The sequence below is a fragment of the Sphaeramia orbicularis genome, chromosome 13 (assembly GCF_902148855.1).
Source record: "Sphaeramia orbicularis chromosome 13, fSphaOr1.1, whole genome shotgun sequence".
Lineage (NCBI taxonomy): Eukaryota > Metazoa > Chordata > Actinopteri > Kurtiformes > Apogonidae > Sphaeramia > Sphaeramia orbicularis.
Window position 1 is genome coordinate 35,470,960 of NC_043969.1, and position 13,742 is coordinate 35,484,701.

The 13,742-nt window shown below is 39.3% G+C and overlaps 1 protein-coding gene across 1 annotated transcript in view; it reads right to left on the reverse strand.

Annotated features, from left to right (window-relative positions):
* Nucleotides 1–13,742, reverse strand: part of LOC115432007 (protocadherin-16-like) — a 107,271-nt gene that overhangs the window by 13,742 nt on the left and 79,787 nt on the right. Inside the window, exons 3-9 of the mRNA XM_030152765.1 lie at nt 8,875–9,063; nt 7,958–8,189; nt 6,702–6,938; nt 4,835–5,863; nt 3,737–3,924; nt 1,883–1,979; nt 1,582–1,739 (exon numbers count right to left, since the gene is read on the reverse strand). Of these exons, the coding sequence (XP_030008625.1) occupies nt 1,582–1,739; nt 1,883–1,979; nt 3,737–3,924; nt 4,835–5,863; nt 6,702–6,938; nt 7,958–8,189; nt 8,875–9,063 (2,130 nt within the window). The remainder of the gene's footprint in view (nt 1–1,581; nt 1,740–1,882; nt 1,980–3,736; nt 3,925–4,834; nt 5,864–6,701; nt 6,939–7,957; nt 8,190–8,874; nt 9,064–13,742) is intronic.

The window sequence follows — 13,742 nt, forward strand, 5'->3', positions numbered from 1 at the left end:
CACTTTTATTTGCATATAAAGGAAAGTAATGCTCCTTATTAGATAACCAATGGCAACATTAAGTAAAAATCTTTATGGATTTCAGGCACAAAAGAACAATATCCCCTCACTTATACTGGGGATAAATGAAACTTATATGAGGTTTTTATAGACTTGAATAACACTATTGGTAACCTTTATCACAATTAAACTGACATTTTGTGGCAAGGGAAAATATTAGTGTGTAATAAAAATGTGCTTTCAGTAAAGGGAAGTAAATATTGGAAACGACTACACTGGCAGTAAGGGAGAGCTTTACAAAAACCCCACTTTCTCAAACAATGGCTTAAGGCAAACCAGATCTGTGATCCCTTTCAACTTGATATGTTGCACAACGTATTTGTCCTTTTCTGCGATTATATTGTATATTTCTTTGCAAGTCTTGTCACTTGTAACTGGCATGTCTGAAAGTTATGAAAGAAGAAAGAAGATGGTAAAACATAACACAATTAGAGATGAAAATGATATGAGAGTTCAATCTGGTGGTGGGAAATGTAATGTGTATCGCTTTCTCGTGTCTTCTAAGATCACAACATGATTATTCTCCTTCATATGAGGAAAAAAAAAACACCATAAATAACCCCGGACACATTGGTTTAATAAAGTGTTTTTTCTTTGAGACAGGCAGACAGTGAGAAAATGTAAAAGCAGCTATTAAAAAGAAGGGGGGGTAGTAGTGTTGATCACATTTTCAGCAGTATCACTAACAGCGTTTTCCAAGCTGATGGGATAATCAGGACATTGAGCGTTGCATCCTACAGCACAGTTCCCACACTTGAATAAAAAAATATGCCATGTTTGTTGTGAAATCTTACATGACAAGCTGTAAATTGGTTCCACATTAAATGGAAAAGTGAGTGTTCCAGAAATAAATTGGTATAGTCCCATCCTATCATTGATGGATTTAGAAAATCAGCCTGAAAAGATGATTAAAGGAAATTACAGAAATGCGTCAGTGGGCAAGAACAACACTCGACTGTTTAATCCAATTAACTAATACTTATGACTTTCTTTCTTTTTGGTGGAAAGGAGGAAAAAACTGGAACTTGCCGGTGCTGTTTATATGGGAACTCTATTTTCCTGGAACCTATAAATCGAAGTTATTTCCAGAGTTCTTCCATTGTGTCCATTTTCTGTTCTATATTAAATATTAACTGAATTACCTTCGCTGTTGTGTTTTACGTGAGTGTGTAGTCCTGTTGCTCATTGCGAAAAAGGGCTACTGTATAAAAAAAGTGTTGAAGTCATTGCGTATGACCTTGATCAGAGCAGTCTACAGCTGGCCCTCATCACAAGCCAGCTGGGAGTATTTGATTCAGACCCACTTTTCCATTTCAGATAGAAATTTCCCTTTTGAAAAGTCACAGGGGAAGAAAAGGGAGGGTATGGGAGGGAAGCTTGTCAGAAGTGAGGCTGATATGTCTGTAGCTAGTCTGAGAGGCCCCCGAAACACGGATCCTCTCGGTCTTATGTGTACGCTTTGATATTAAATAGGTGAGCGGTGAGGGTGTTTGTGCTGGCCCAGTTCCAATGAGGTCTAACCTGAATGGTGAGGGAGCATGAGGTGCTACGAGGGGGCAGTCCTCTGTCAGTGGCTGTCACAGTCAGAGTGTACTCGGCCCTCTCCGAGTGGCTGAGAGGGGATGATGAACGCAGCTCGCCAGTGTTTGGGTTGAGAGAGAAACGCTCAGCTCTGGGACCTGGAGAAACAGGGATGATATAAATTCATATGTGCTGGGAGCGCTAATGTGAGCAACAAATCACAGCCATTTTGACCCTTCGCTTCAACTCTAATTTTTTGCAGTTTACACTCTGGTGCAGGTTTTTCTTCCTGTAGTTGTACCTGACAGAGAATAGAATACAGTGCCATTTTCTCCTTCATCAGGGTCTTTGGCGTGGAGTGTGCTCAAGAGAGCTCCAGATGACTGACCCTCCATTACCTATGGAGATAAGACATGTTACTAGCAACATTGTTTAGGTGTAATGGCATTATGTATTTAAATTAAGGCAGTGGCTACTGCCACAGTACTGGCACAAAATATGGGTTTGTCTATTGCCACAGACCAATCAAATGTTAGAGTTTGTACTAGAGCCAATCAGGGATACTGTTACATGAACTCATTCACATCTTTTTTTTTTTTTTTGTACTCATTAGCCTCTTGTTGCCACAGTACTGTGGTGATACAGGGTGGGGAAGCAAAATTTACAATGAACATTTAGTTGTTTTTTCTCAGCAGGCACTACGTCATTTGTTTTGAAACCAAACATATATTGATGTCATAATCATACCTAACACTATTCTCCATACCTTTTCAGAAACTTTTGCCCATATGAGTAATCAGGAAAGCAAACGTCAAAGAGTGTGTGATTTGCTCAATGCACTCGTCACACCAAAGGAGATTTCAAAAATAGTTGGAGTGTCCATAAAGACTGTTTATAATGTAAAGAAGAGAATGACTATGAGCAAAACTATTACGAGAAAGTCTGGAAGATACTATTAAAGAAGAATGGGAGAAGTTGTCACCCCAATATTTGAGAAACACTTGCGCAAGTTTCAGGAAGCGTGTGAAGGCAGTTATTGAGAAAGAAGGAGGACACATAGAATAAAAACATTTTCTATTATGTCAATTTTCTTGTGGCAAATAAATTCTCATGACTTTCAATAAACTAATTGGTCATACACTGTCTTTCAATCCCTGCCTCAAAATATTGTAAATTTTGCTTCCCCACCCTGTATATGGCGTATACTTCAGTGCACTCTTTTGTGCATTTTGCTACCACAGTACTGTGGCCATTGATGGAAGAAATGACAAATTAGTGATAATATAGAATAGGAATTATTGTTCTAAATACTCTGTGTTGTTTTATGCTGTTCTTTGCTCTGGAGGCTGGAGAGGTTGTTTGAAAATCTTTAGGGAAAAAAAGGAAAAATTAAAACAAACAAAACAAAAACTACTCTATCCGGGAATTTAACCCAAATTTTCCGCATTGCAGTCCAATTCGTCACCAAGTGAGCTAAACATCTGCTGAACCTCAGATTGACATATTTGCCATATGATTGCCTTGGTACTTCTCGGGGTGTACATGATGGTCTAGACATGATATAATGAGGGCGCTGATTGGCTCTGTGGTAAAAGACAAACCGATATTTTGTGCCACAGTACTGTCAATACCTACTTCATTAAATTAAACAATGAATACAACTGTTTTCTATTAAAATTAGTGAGAAAAAACATGTTAAGTTACAGTAACAAAAATTAAAATGTCGGTGAATACAACATAATTTTTATATTTCTCTTCTCCTTGTAGGAATTCTGACTTTTGTCACATTTCTGAATAACATGGCCTAGAAATTGCCTTTGTTGTGACAGCGTACAACACAATCAAGTGTAAAATGAAGTTCAGGTAGGGCAGACTGTTCTTGAAAAACCATAATAAAAGTTTGATTGTCAGTATTGAGTGCTCCTGTGAGATTTGCACATCCTGATTTATGTGTGTTTTTAAGGGATTTTTCAGATTTATTGCCCAGTTAAAACCACTTATTTTAAAAGTAGTGTGAATAACTTTGATAAAGTGATTAAAAAAAGTGATCTGTAATGAATACATTTCAGAGGTAACCTTCCCAACACTGGATATTAGACGCATAAATTCTAATTTCCTCCCAGTGTTTCCTTTCTGTTTCTGTTATTGGTCCCACCTGTATGATGAGGTTTTTTCCCAGTGAGCTGTGGGTGAATGTGGGGTCATTGTCATTGTCATCCAGGACGGTAATGAAAGCTGTGCCAGTGGCGCTACGGGATGGTGAACCTCCATCTTGTACCAACACCAGGAGCTGGAAACTAGACTGCTGCTCTCTATCCAGAGTCGTCCTTGTGCTTATCTCACCTGAAAGAACAGGAGTGTGAGAGGACTTTAATGCTGAGGCACTCGTCGAAAAACACTGAAATAATGATGACAAACACAAGAGGCAGCACACTGGCAGGCTTTGATCAATGACACACAAGTAGAATACATGCACACTGTGCAGATGCAGGCATACAAGCACATGTACATTTGCACACTGAAGAATTTTGGAAGCTAAACAGATGCTGTTGAGAATAACAACACAGCCAGAAACTGATCACAAATCAGAGTCTGTGTCTCCACCCACAGACTAACGGGCTCAGAAGGCCAATTAGAGCCCAGTAAGATGCTTAGCGCTGGTGTCACCATCATCTGATTAATTTATGATCGCGGGGAAGAGGAACTGCAGTCTCTCAACATTAACTGAAGATTTACTAATTGTACTAAACTTTGATCGAGTTTTTGCAGAAAGTCTTCAAAGACAAATAGTATTAAATGTTTAATGCAGGATTTTGTTTTTCACACTTTGGAGAAACGTGCTATTTTATTAAACTGTAGCAGAAAAGAGAGACTTGTTCAGTTGTGGAGGAAGAAAACCCTTGATAGACTTATGCTTGGAAATACTCTGCCTCACATACTTTGGCCCAACAGGTATCGGGCTTACACAATAAATCATTGCAGTGAAACAGAGAAGGCAAAGTGAAACTACAGTAGACTAAAGCAGTAGACTACTTTTGCTCCCCTGTGAACAACAGGTAGAAAAAACTGACACAAGGTAACAGACTCTGTGTTTAACTTTTTTCTTTCTTATACTTCATCTGGACTTGAAGAAATATCTCTCTCCGACATCTTTCTTAGGTTTTCTTACAAAACTAAGTTAAATAAGTGTTCCATTATTTTCCATTCTATCCCATCAGATAATTCAATTTAGCAAATGAAAAGTTTTATAAACCTGTTTGGGAGTTTATCTGGAAGTGCCGATCTGGGTGTAGGAGTCGATAGCTAAGACGTCCGTTGGGACCGCTGTCTCGATCCGTGGCGGTCACATGACCAAAGCCTGTTCCTGCAGGTAGGTTTTCTCTCACAGCCATGAAGACCCGCTCCTGTGTAAGCTTCGGAGCGTTGTCATTCTCATCAGTCACAGAAATTCGCACTGTGGCGCTACCCGTCTTCTTCATCTGTCCATGACCTGCACTAGCCAGCACCGTTAGAAGATACATGTCCTTGACTTCCCTATCTACAGCGCTCTTCACAAACAGCCAGCCACTGTCTGCAGCGATACCAAACCCAGCGGCATCACCGTCTGGACGGAGGTGATACGCCAGTGGACTGAAGTGAGCTGAGCCAGGTGATTCTCTGTTGAGAGCCCTGACTTGCAGAAAGCGCGTATTTATCTGAGTCCCTTCTTTGAGTTCCACACGGTACGTAAGGGTATCAAAAACTGGTCCGTGATCATTCTCGGCTTGAACATGAACCAGGAGTGTCAAGGTGGCACTAAGCTGGGGTACTCCATTATCCTTGGCAATTACTTGGAGATCATATCGAGGTGTACTCTCAAAGTTCAGGGTCCCCACCAGTCGAATGTCTCCGGTAGTGCGTTCTATACTGAAGGCCCTCTGAATTCCACTCGGGGAAGACAGGTCAAAAGTTAACTGTCCATTAGCTCCAGAGTCGCTGTCCTCAGCCTGGACACGATACACCACTGTACCTATTTCTGTGTGCTCTGGCAGAAGCAGAGACTCTGAGGATGACGGCAGAAAAACAGGCGGGTTATCGTTGACGTCTGCAATCGTGATGTGAACACGTGTCTGGCCGAAAGCGGGAGGGTTGCCGCTACGGGCCTGAACCTCCAAATCAAGGGCCGACTGGGCTTCGTGATCCAAGGAACGGCTTGTCCTCAGGGCTCCGGTGTCGGGATCCACTGTAAAGTACCCTGAAGGGTCCCCGGAGCTGATGGTGTAGGAGATGTCTCTAGAGGTGCCTGGACGAAAACCAGAAACATGTCACCACAGGAATGAGCCTGTGCTAAAAGCTTAGACTTTTAAGATGTAATGTCTCTGAGTCATGAAAATAATTCATGTATGGATTTCTTGAATCTCGTAGAATGAATATATAAACAAGGCTGAGGAATGGATTTTTTGATTGATGTGAATTTCAAGTTAGGTGTGTATAGTGGCCCAATGCCTATTTGCACAAGTGGTGCTAGGAGCAAAAAAAACAACAATTTTAGTATGATCCAGTGTGACTGATAAATGTGTACTGAACTATTTTATACTGGCTGCAGGAGTCAGATGTGGGTGTTTTTGAGTGAGTGAGTGAAGGAGAGTCACTGAATCAGTAGCCATGTTTCGATCAATATCTTTTTACATGTATTTCAAAGTACTGAAGTATAAGTTTTAACTGGAAAAAAAACCCCTTTAGTTTCCCCTCAGTTGGAAATATTTTTGCTTCTTTTGAGGGAGTTAATGCAAGCGTTTTGTTATTAATGTCGTTGTCGTTGTACACTTTATATTCATGAGGGAAAACAGGGTAAACCTAGTTTTTCCATCTCGAAAAGAAATGAAATTGTTGCTCCTAACAACACTTTTATCTATAAACAAAAGGCAAGTTTTAATGCTTTTATGTAAATTATTCTAAGTTATCTAAGCTGAAGAAGAAAAAGAAGAAGTTTTTTTCTTGTGTCAAAACAGATTCACATTAAGCTCAGGTACGTGTGACATTTCAAAAGACTGCTTCAGATCCACCTGACAGATTCATGCAAACACAGGTTCATATTTATTGTGTCAGTGAGTAATATGTATCTGTTTGTTAGTGCTTACCTGTCTTAGTGTTGGCTTGGACAGTGCCTACCGTTGTCCCCCTGAGGACATCCTCTAACACAGTGAAGTAGTACTGAGTTTGTTCGAATACAGGCGGTGCCACCAGGCCGGCAACCACGCTGATGTTGACCTTGGCATTGACCAGGGCAACGAGTCCACCCCCATCCTGGGCTGAGATCACCATGGGAATGACAGAATTAGCCTTCCCGTAGACAGACCGAGACAGCGAGATTACACCTATGGAGAAAGTCAGACAGGCTGGGTTATACAGGGTGTCCCAAAAAATTTGACATTATTTCATCACCTAACAACTTGTTTAAAATTTGTTTGCTCTTTTTGCTCAGAAAAGTGTAATCTTTTTTATTATTCTACTTTCAGGAATAGACATGCCGTTTACTGCGACAGAAAAGGCGTTCTGTGTATTCGAGTACACCCAAACTCAGTCAAATGTAGTAGTAGTAGTAGTAGTAGTAGTAGTAGTAGTAGTAGTATTTTTTATTTATTTATTTAACCTTTATTGAACCAGGAAGAAAATCCCATTGAGATTAAGAACCTCTTTTCCAAGGGAGTCCTGGCCAAGAGGCAGCACAACACATAGTTACAACATACAGTTACATTGTACGTAGTGGTAGTAGTAGTAGTAGTAGTAGTAGTTTATTTGGTCGTTAATTACTTTAAGCAATAAACAAAAAAAAACATATTCATTGTTCCATATATGATGTGACCGAAAGGGTTTACGCTGAAGTTAAGACTTATTTTGCTTAACCCTATTTACAATTAACACAATGTTTCCACATGAAAACAAACAAAAAAAGTGAATGCACCACGTGAATTTGTTAGAAAATTTCATAAATAAGGAAAGCAGATTTGGACGTGGTATAAGAAGTTTCAAGAGGAAGGCTGTTTGTGTCGGAAAAAAAAGGAGTCCACTACCAACTTGATGAGAGCCACGTCACAAGTGGCACACACATTGAACATTTGTAATAACTTTGGATCTTTATAAAATTACCAACCCCCAGAATGTTTTGTTTGAAATTTGTAGAATGAAACATTTTATGTCCAAAATAAATCTTATTAAGTATCATTTCTCCTGACCATGTAGTCACTCCGATATGGACATCTCAAATGATGTACTTTTTTTGGGATACCCTGTATTATATTGCACTTATTAATCCGGCTTCACATTTTTTGTTTCTATGAACTCAGATTAGACTGTAGAGGGTAAGCAGGTAAAAAAAAAAAAGACTTTTACTAACCTGTGTCTTTGTTGAGAGTGAAATAAGGAGAGGCCCCCCCAGGTATTGTTTTGTATGTAATTTTGCCATTGTCGCCCGAGTCGGCGTCATACGCTGTGACTCTCACTACAGATGTGCCCGGGGCGCTCTGCGTACTCAAACTGACAGCGTAGTTCACTGGATAGAAGGCAGGTCTGTTGTCATTAATGTCAACCAGATCCACCCTCACATAGGCTACTGAGCTGAGTCCACCCTGCAAAGGAAACAAAAAGCTCTTTTGTTATATTACACCTACACATACATTAAATCATGAACAAAAAGAAAACACACCTGAAAGCAGAGTTCAGGCCACATTAATGGTGCAAGTAAAAAGCAGCAATAAACCTTGTTAAAATTCAATGTATAGCATAGCCTCTAAAATATAGTCCCTGTAGGTTCATGGAGGGATACAGATTGATAGTTTCCCCTGAGAAAGAACTATATGTCATGACCGGTCAAATGCGAGAGGTCCCGCCACAGCCGAACAATCTGTTTCATAGGCTTTTATTTGCAAAGAATACAGTGCAGGCTTTTCATTTGGACCAGGTGGCAAAAAGGGAGGGAGGCGGCAGTCCAACTTGTTAAAATATTACTGCCTGACAGTTAAGACATTTCTCCATCTGATTGCTTTAACATGGCTGCAGTAATCTTAACCTTTTATTCTTTTACTATTAGAAAGTGAACAAGATGCAATTCCAACATTTGACTAAGCTAGCTACAGACAGCCGTACCAGCTTTTTTTTTTTTCACTTGGCTGCTCAAATCAAAGTTTTTCTGCTCAGTTGGCCATGGCTAATATGTTCTCCTGTCTGTATGAAAAGCGTGGCTGTTGCGTTATAGGATTACTTTGTGGCTAAATGGATTCATATTAAGCGTGAACTCAAAATACTGTGGCTCACCCCGTCCACTGCTGTAACAGTGAAGTCGTAGCTGGCCGGGCCTTGGTCTCTATCTACTGTAGCACTTGTGCAGATCTGGCCGGTCTCTTTGCTGATGGTGAACTGAGAGGGAGCTGCACTACTAATGCCGGAGCCAAGGGTGTAGGTAATGGTGCCAAAGGATCCTCCATCTGCATCTGTTGCAGTTACCTACAGAGAAAAACAAAAAAACATGCCATGGGTAAAATGTTCCCCAACATTGTGCATTAGATGAAGATTTCTGAAGTTGGAAGCAAAGTATGTTACTGGATAAACTAAGTAGTTTCCATGCTCATTAATAATATTATAAAGCCACCGCAGATCACATCTAAATTCTATTAGAGGGATTGAAGAGTCATGGCAATCCACAAAATGAAACAAGAGCACCATACCAGGTGCTTTTTGAAAGCATCTTTGGAACCATTCTTTGTTGTTTATCTGAGCCAGAGCATGAGCCAAACAGGCTGTTTGGCAGAAAGTGACTCTGAGGGAATGAAGGGGGTGTTGGGATAGAGGATGACTTCTACAGGCTCTGGGAGTGCTGCCAGCAGGGAAAACTGCCTGCTTCAGGAGTGGCGTCTGTCTGCAAAGGACAGTGACAGGGATGGCTGGGGAACAGTGGGATACCACACAGTATGCTTCAGTGCAGCACGTTATACCCTAATGTAATGTCCCACTTGTGGTCTGCTTTTAATAATGCCGCATATCTATAGAGAGCTGGAAACCGATGGAGCTATAAAAGCAGCTCTCAAGCCGTCAGCCAGTGAGCAGACTCAATTACTATAGGATCTCCCAAGACAGCACAAGGCAAACAGACCAATCACATCGGCCCCTTGGTACCAGCAGTATAATTGTTTGCAAGTGTTGGCTTAAGAGTGGAGCTTGTGTGAGATTACAGTAGGGTTAAACCTCACAAGTTGATTAGAATTTTCCGAACTTCCATCTTATATAAAAAGGATCTTTTAAGGAAAACACTAATTGAAAGAAAATAGAAGCTCAAGCCACACACAGCAGCGGGGAGCCTCCACTGTTCATACAGAGGAGTGATCAGGAGCTCTGCCAAGAGAAATAAGACAAACTACGCTTATCAATGGCAGATTTTTTTTTTTTTTAAAGATGGCATTGTATGAGTGTGAGGAGATGGAAATCATTCATATGAGGTGAGGAAGGTTTAGCTGCGGTGGTACAATCTCCATCTTTTGCCTGAGCAGATGGCAGACGGGGGGACTCAGCAGTGAGCATGCCCCACACTCTTGACTGTAACTCCTAACAGAGGGTGAGTAGTGTGTAGGAGTGGGGAGTTGTAAAGCTGGCAGAGACGCAAGCCAAAGAGAATAATAAACCACATGAGGAAAGGGGAAACCAAGAGCAATACAAGGGAGCTACTCCATCTTTTAACCCATGAAAGCTACAACTCACTATAATATTTTATAATTTTGCAGGGGACAAGTTGTTCATAAGTATATGCTTGTATTCGCCAGTTTGGTGTTAAATGTCAGCGGTGGAGAAAGCTCCTGAAGCATAAATAACTGGTTTAGAAAAGAACTAAATAAAAACATGATATGCTGCAAACATCTCCCTATTGGTGGAAAATATTTTCTCTTCTAATATTAACCTATTCATGACAAGCACTGCATGGACAAGCTTTCCAAGTGGTCTACTTATTTTCAGCGCATTACTATATGCAGTGCACTACTTAAAACATATAAAGAGAGCCTACATTTATGTAAGATGTAACAAAAAAAAATGAAAGAAATCAAACTTTTGGTTGAGACTTGGGGACTATTTTTTCATTCTGCCACTCTATAATGCATAAAAAAAAACTTGGTCACATTGAAAGTTCTGTGCGAATTTAAAAAAAGTTTCATCTTGAGGAAGTAATACGGAGCCTTCCTTTTAAGACCAAGTTCACTAGAGACAGGGATTTGAGTGATGCGTCTGCCGTGAAGTTAATTTAAATGAGCCGGATCCTGTGCTTAATAATTACGCTTCTCCCAGTGCTGCTTAAATTGGTGGAGGAAAAACCTGAGAACAATATGTTCCATGAGTTAAGCATACGGAGGAGGAAATGTACTGTAAGATAATAAACCACACAAACACATTAACATAAATCTTGACCACTGAGAGAAGATTGCCCGAAGCAATCAACGTATTTTGTCTGCGAAGATGGTTATTTCAGTCCCCTTATTCCATATAATGTAAAATTACATGTAAGTAGAATTGCAGCATATCAGTGTCATTTTGCAGAAACACAAAACCTCGTCTGTCCAGAAGGTTATCATTTGTGAGACAATATTCTTAAATGTCATGATACCATATGCAGATGAGGAAAAAAAAAAAAAAAAAGAGCAGGACAGTCAGTCAAACCGCAAGCTATGAACCATAAAAGATGAAGACAAGTTATTAAAATGTGGCCTCTGGCATTAAAATGACTGTCATAAAGTCAGATATGAAAGACTACAATAAATTAGGGACACATCAAGAGTAAATCTAAAAAATACTACAAATACCCAAAGGACACTTTCACACCTAACTTGTCTAGACTTTCAGGCCAATTACAGAAAAGTTATAGCAGGCCATTAAGGCAAAGAAGCAAAAATGAGCTGGAGCAGCATATGCAGAGACAAGTTGACAAAGATGTCTAACAAATTAATACCAAGTCAATTTGACAGAGCAGTGAGGAATGTCCAAACTTTTTTTTTGTATTTTGAGAGAGGGTGAGATAAAGGATATGAAAGGATGGAAGGTTATAGAGCCAAGCAAATAAATCTGTTCATTCCTTTTTCTGTTGTCAGACACGTGAAATCTGTCTATAAACTGATCAATGTCAAATATCGTGAAATGAAGCCTGTATACAGTTGTGGAAAAAATTATTAGACCACCCTTGTTTTCTTCAATTTCTTGTTCATTTTAATGCCTGGTACAACTACAGGTACATTTCTTTGGACAAATATAATGATAACAACAAAAATAGCTCATAGTAGTTTAATTTCAGAGCTGATATCTATCCATTTTCCATGTTTTCTTGGTAATAACCAAAATCACTTCAGTTGTCACATCAATAGCTATGGCATTGTACTGACAAAAACAGTGCTTTTAGGCATTCCATGTTTTCTTTTCTGTCTGTTTTAGTCACATGAGACACACAGGGGTTTGTAACTGACTGTATAACCATTGTTTCTGATGACTTTTGATGGTCTAATAATTTTTTCCGCAACTATAAGAGCTGAGAATGACATCCCAGTATAATATGTCACGAATGCAAATTACAAATGAACTATGAATCAGCCAAAAACGGTAAGCAATCGACTTTTTAAGGGTCAATTACAAGAGTTTAATTTCAGAGCTGATATCTATCCATTTTCCATGGTTTTTTTGATAATAACCAAAATCACTTCAGTTCTTACATCAATATCTATGGCATTGTACTGACAAAAACAGTGCTTTTAGGCATTCCATGTTTTCTTTTCTGTCTGTTTTAGTCACATGATACACACGGGAGTTAGTAACTGATTGCATAACCATTGTTTTTGATGACTTTTGATGGTCTAAGAATTTTTTTCCGCAACTGTAAGAGATGATAATGACATCCAGGTATAATACGTCACGAATCCAAGTCACAAATGAACAATGAATTAGTCAAAAACAGTAAGTAATCAACTTTTTTAAGGGTCAACAAATGTTTACTTGGAGTGGAGGACAAGAATTATGTTTTACTTCATAGAGATACAGAACTAATATTTATAGTGCTGTTTCTGCCCAAATGCTACGTATTAAGGAAAATTGGAAAATGTGATACTTGTGGTTCACCCATGTCTTGTTGGTCAGGGCTTATTTTACTCTTATTATTTCAGTTTGAGTGGAGGGTGTTACCAATGACATTCCAATTCCAAAAGTTATTCATCTCCTTTAACTAACCTGATTATTCAGTTTCAAAAAAGTAAACGAAATACCTCCTAAAAAAACAATATAAGAAAAGTTGAACCTTGGTTTGAACTTTCAGGACCTGCAGCTGATGTTTCATAGTAAAATAATCATGCATAACAGAGTCAGCACTGTATTATTACCTCCACCAGGGGGTATTGTGATCACTTTGCTTTGTGTGTTTGTGTGTTTGTTTGTTAGCAACTTTACGGGAAAACTATTACAACCATCTTGACCAAATTTTACCCACAGATAGGCCTAGGCCCTGGGACCAACCCATTAAATTTTGGCCAAGTAGGCCAAAGTTCAAGGTCACAGAAAAGTCACAAAATCTCAAATTTTCCTATCTCTCATCATTGAGTAATATTCGAAAATTCATAAAAAATTCAAAACGAGTCCGATTAGCCTCCAATTTCATCCACCCGTAGCTTATAACAGTATCTTGTATCTGGCACAAAATTGTCCACATCCACTGTGGAATGTGGACTCTGTGGACATTTCAATTTAACATTGAAAATCCCTTTCACGACACATTTTTCATTATAACTCAACATATATTGATTGGAATTTAATATAATTTGACATACACATGACTGGTACCAAGGTTCAAGTTTTTCTGCTGTATGGAACAACCTTGAAAATGTTTAATTTAAAAGAAATAGTAGATCCACACATGCACACTGTTCGGGGTGCTTGGCGGAGGTTTGCGTTCTTTGAACACTTGTATTTCAATGGTATTTGTTTAATTGTTGTGTGAATACTATGATAAAGAGTGTAAATTCTACCTGTGGTTAAGGTTAAGGCTCCATCATCCTTTTTAGAAGAATTATTTGTATGCAAGAAAGCTCTTCCAGACATAAGAAGTCATTTTCTGTCCTGCAGGGGGGAGAAAAATACCACTCACCACTTTGTTGTGTCCATCTTGG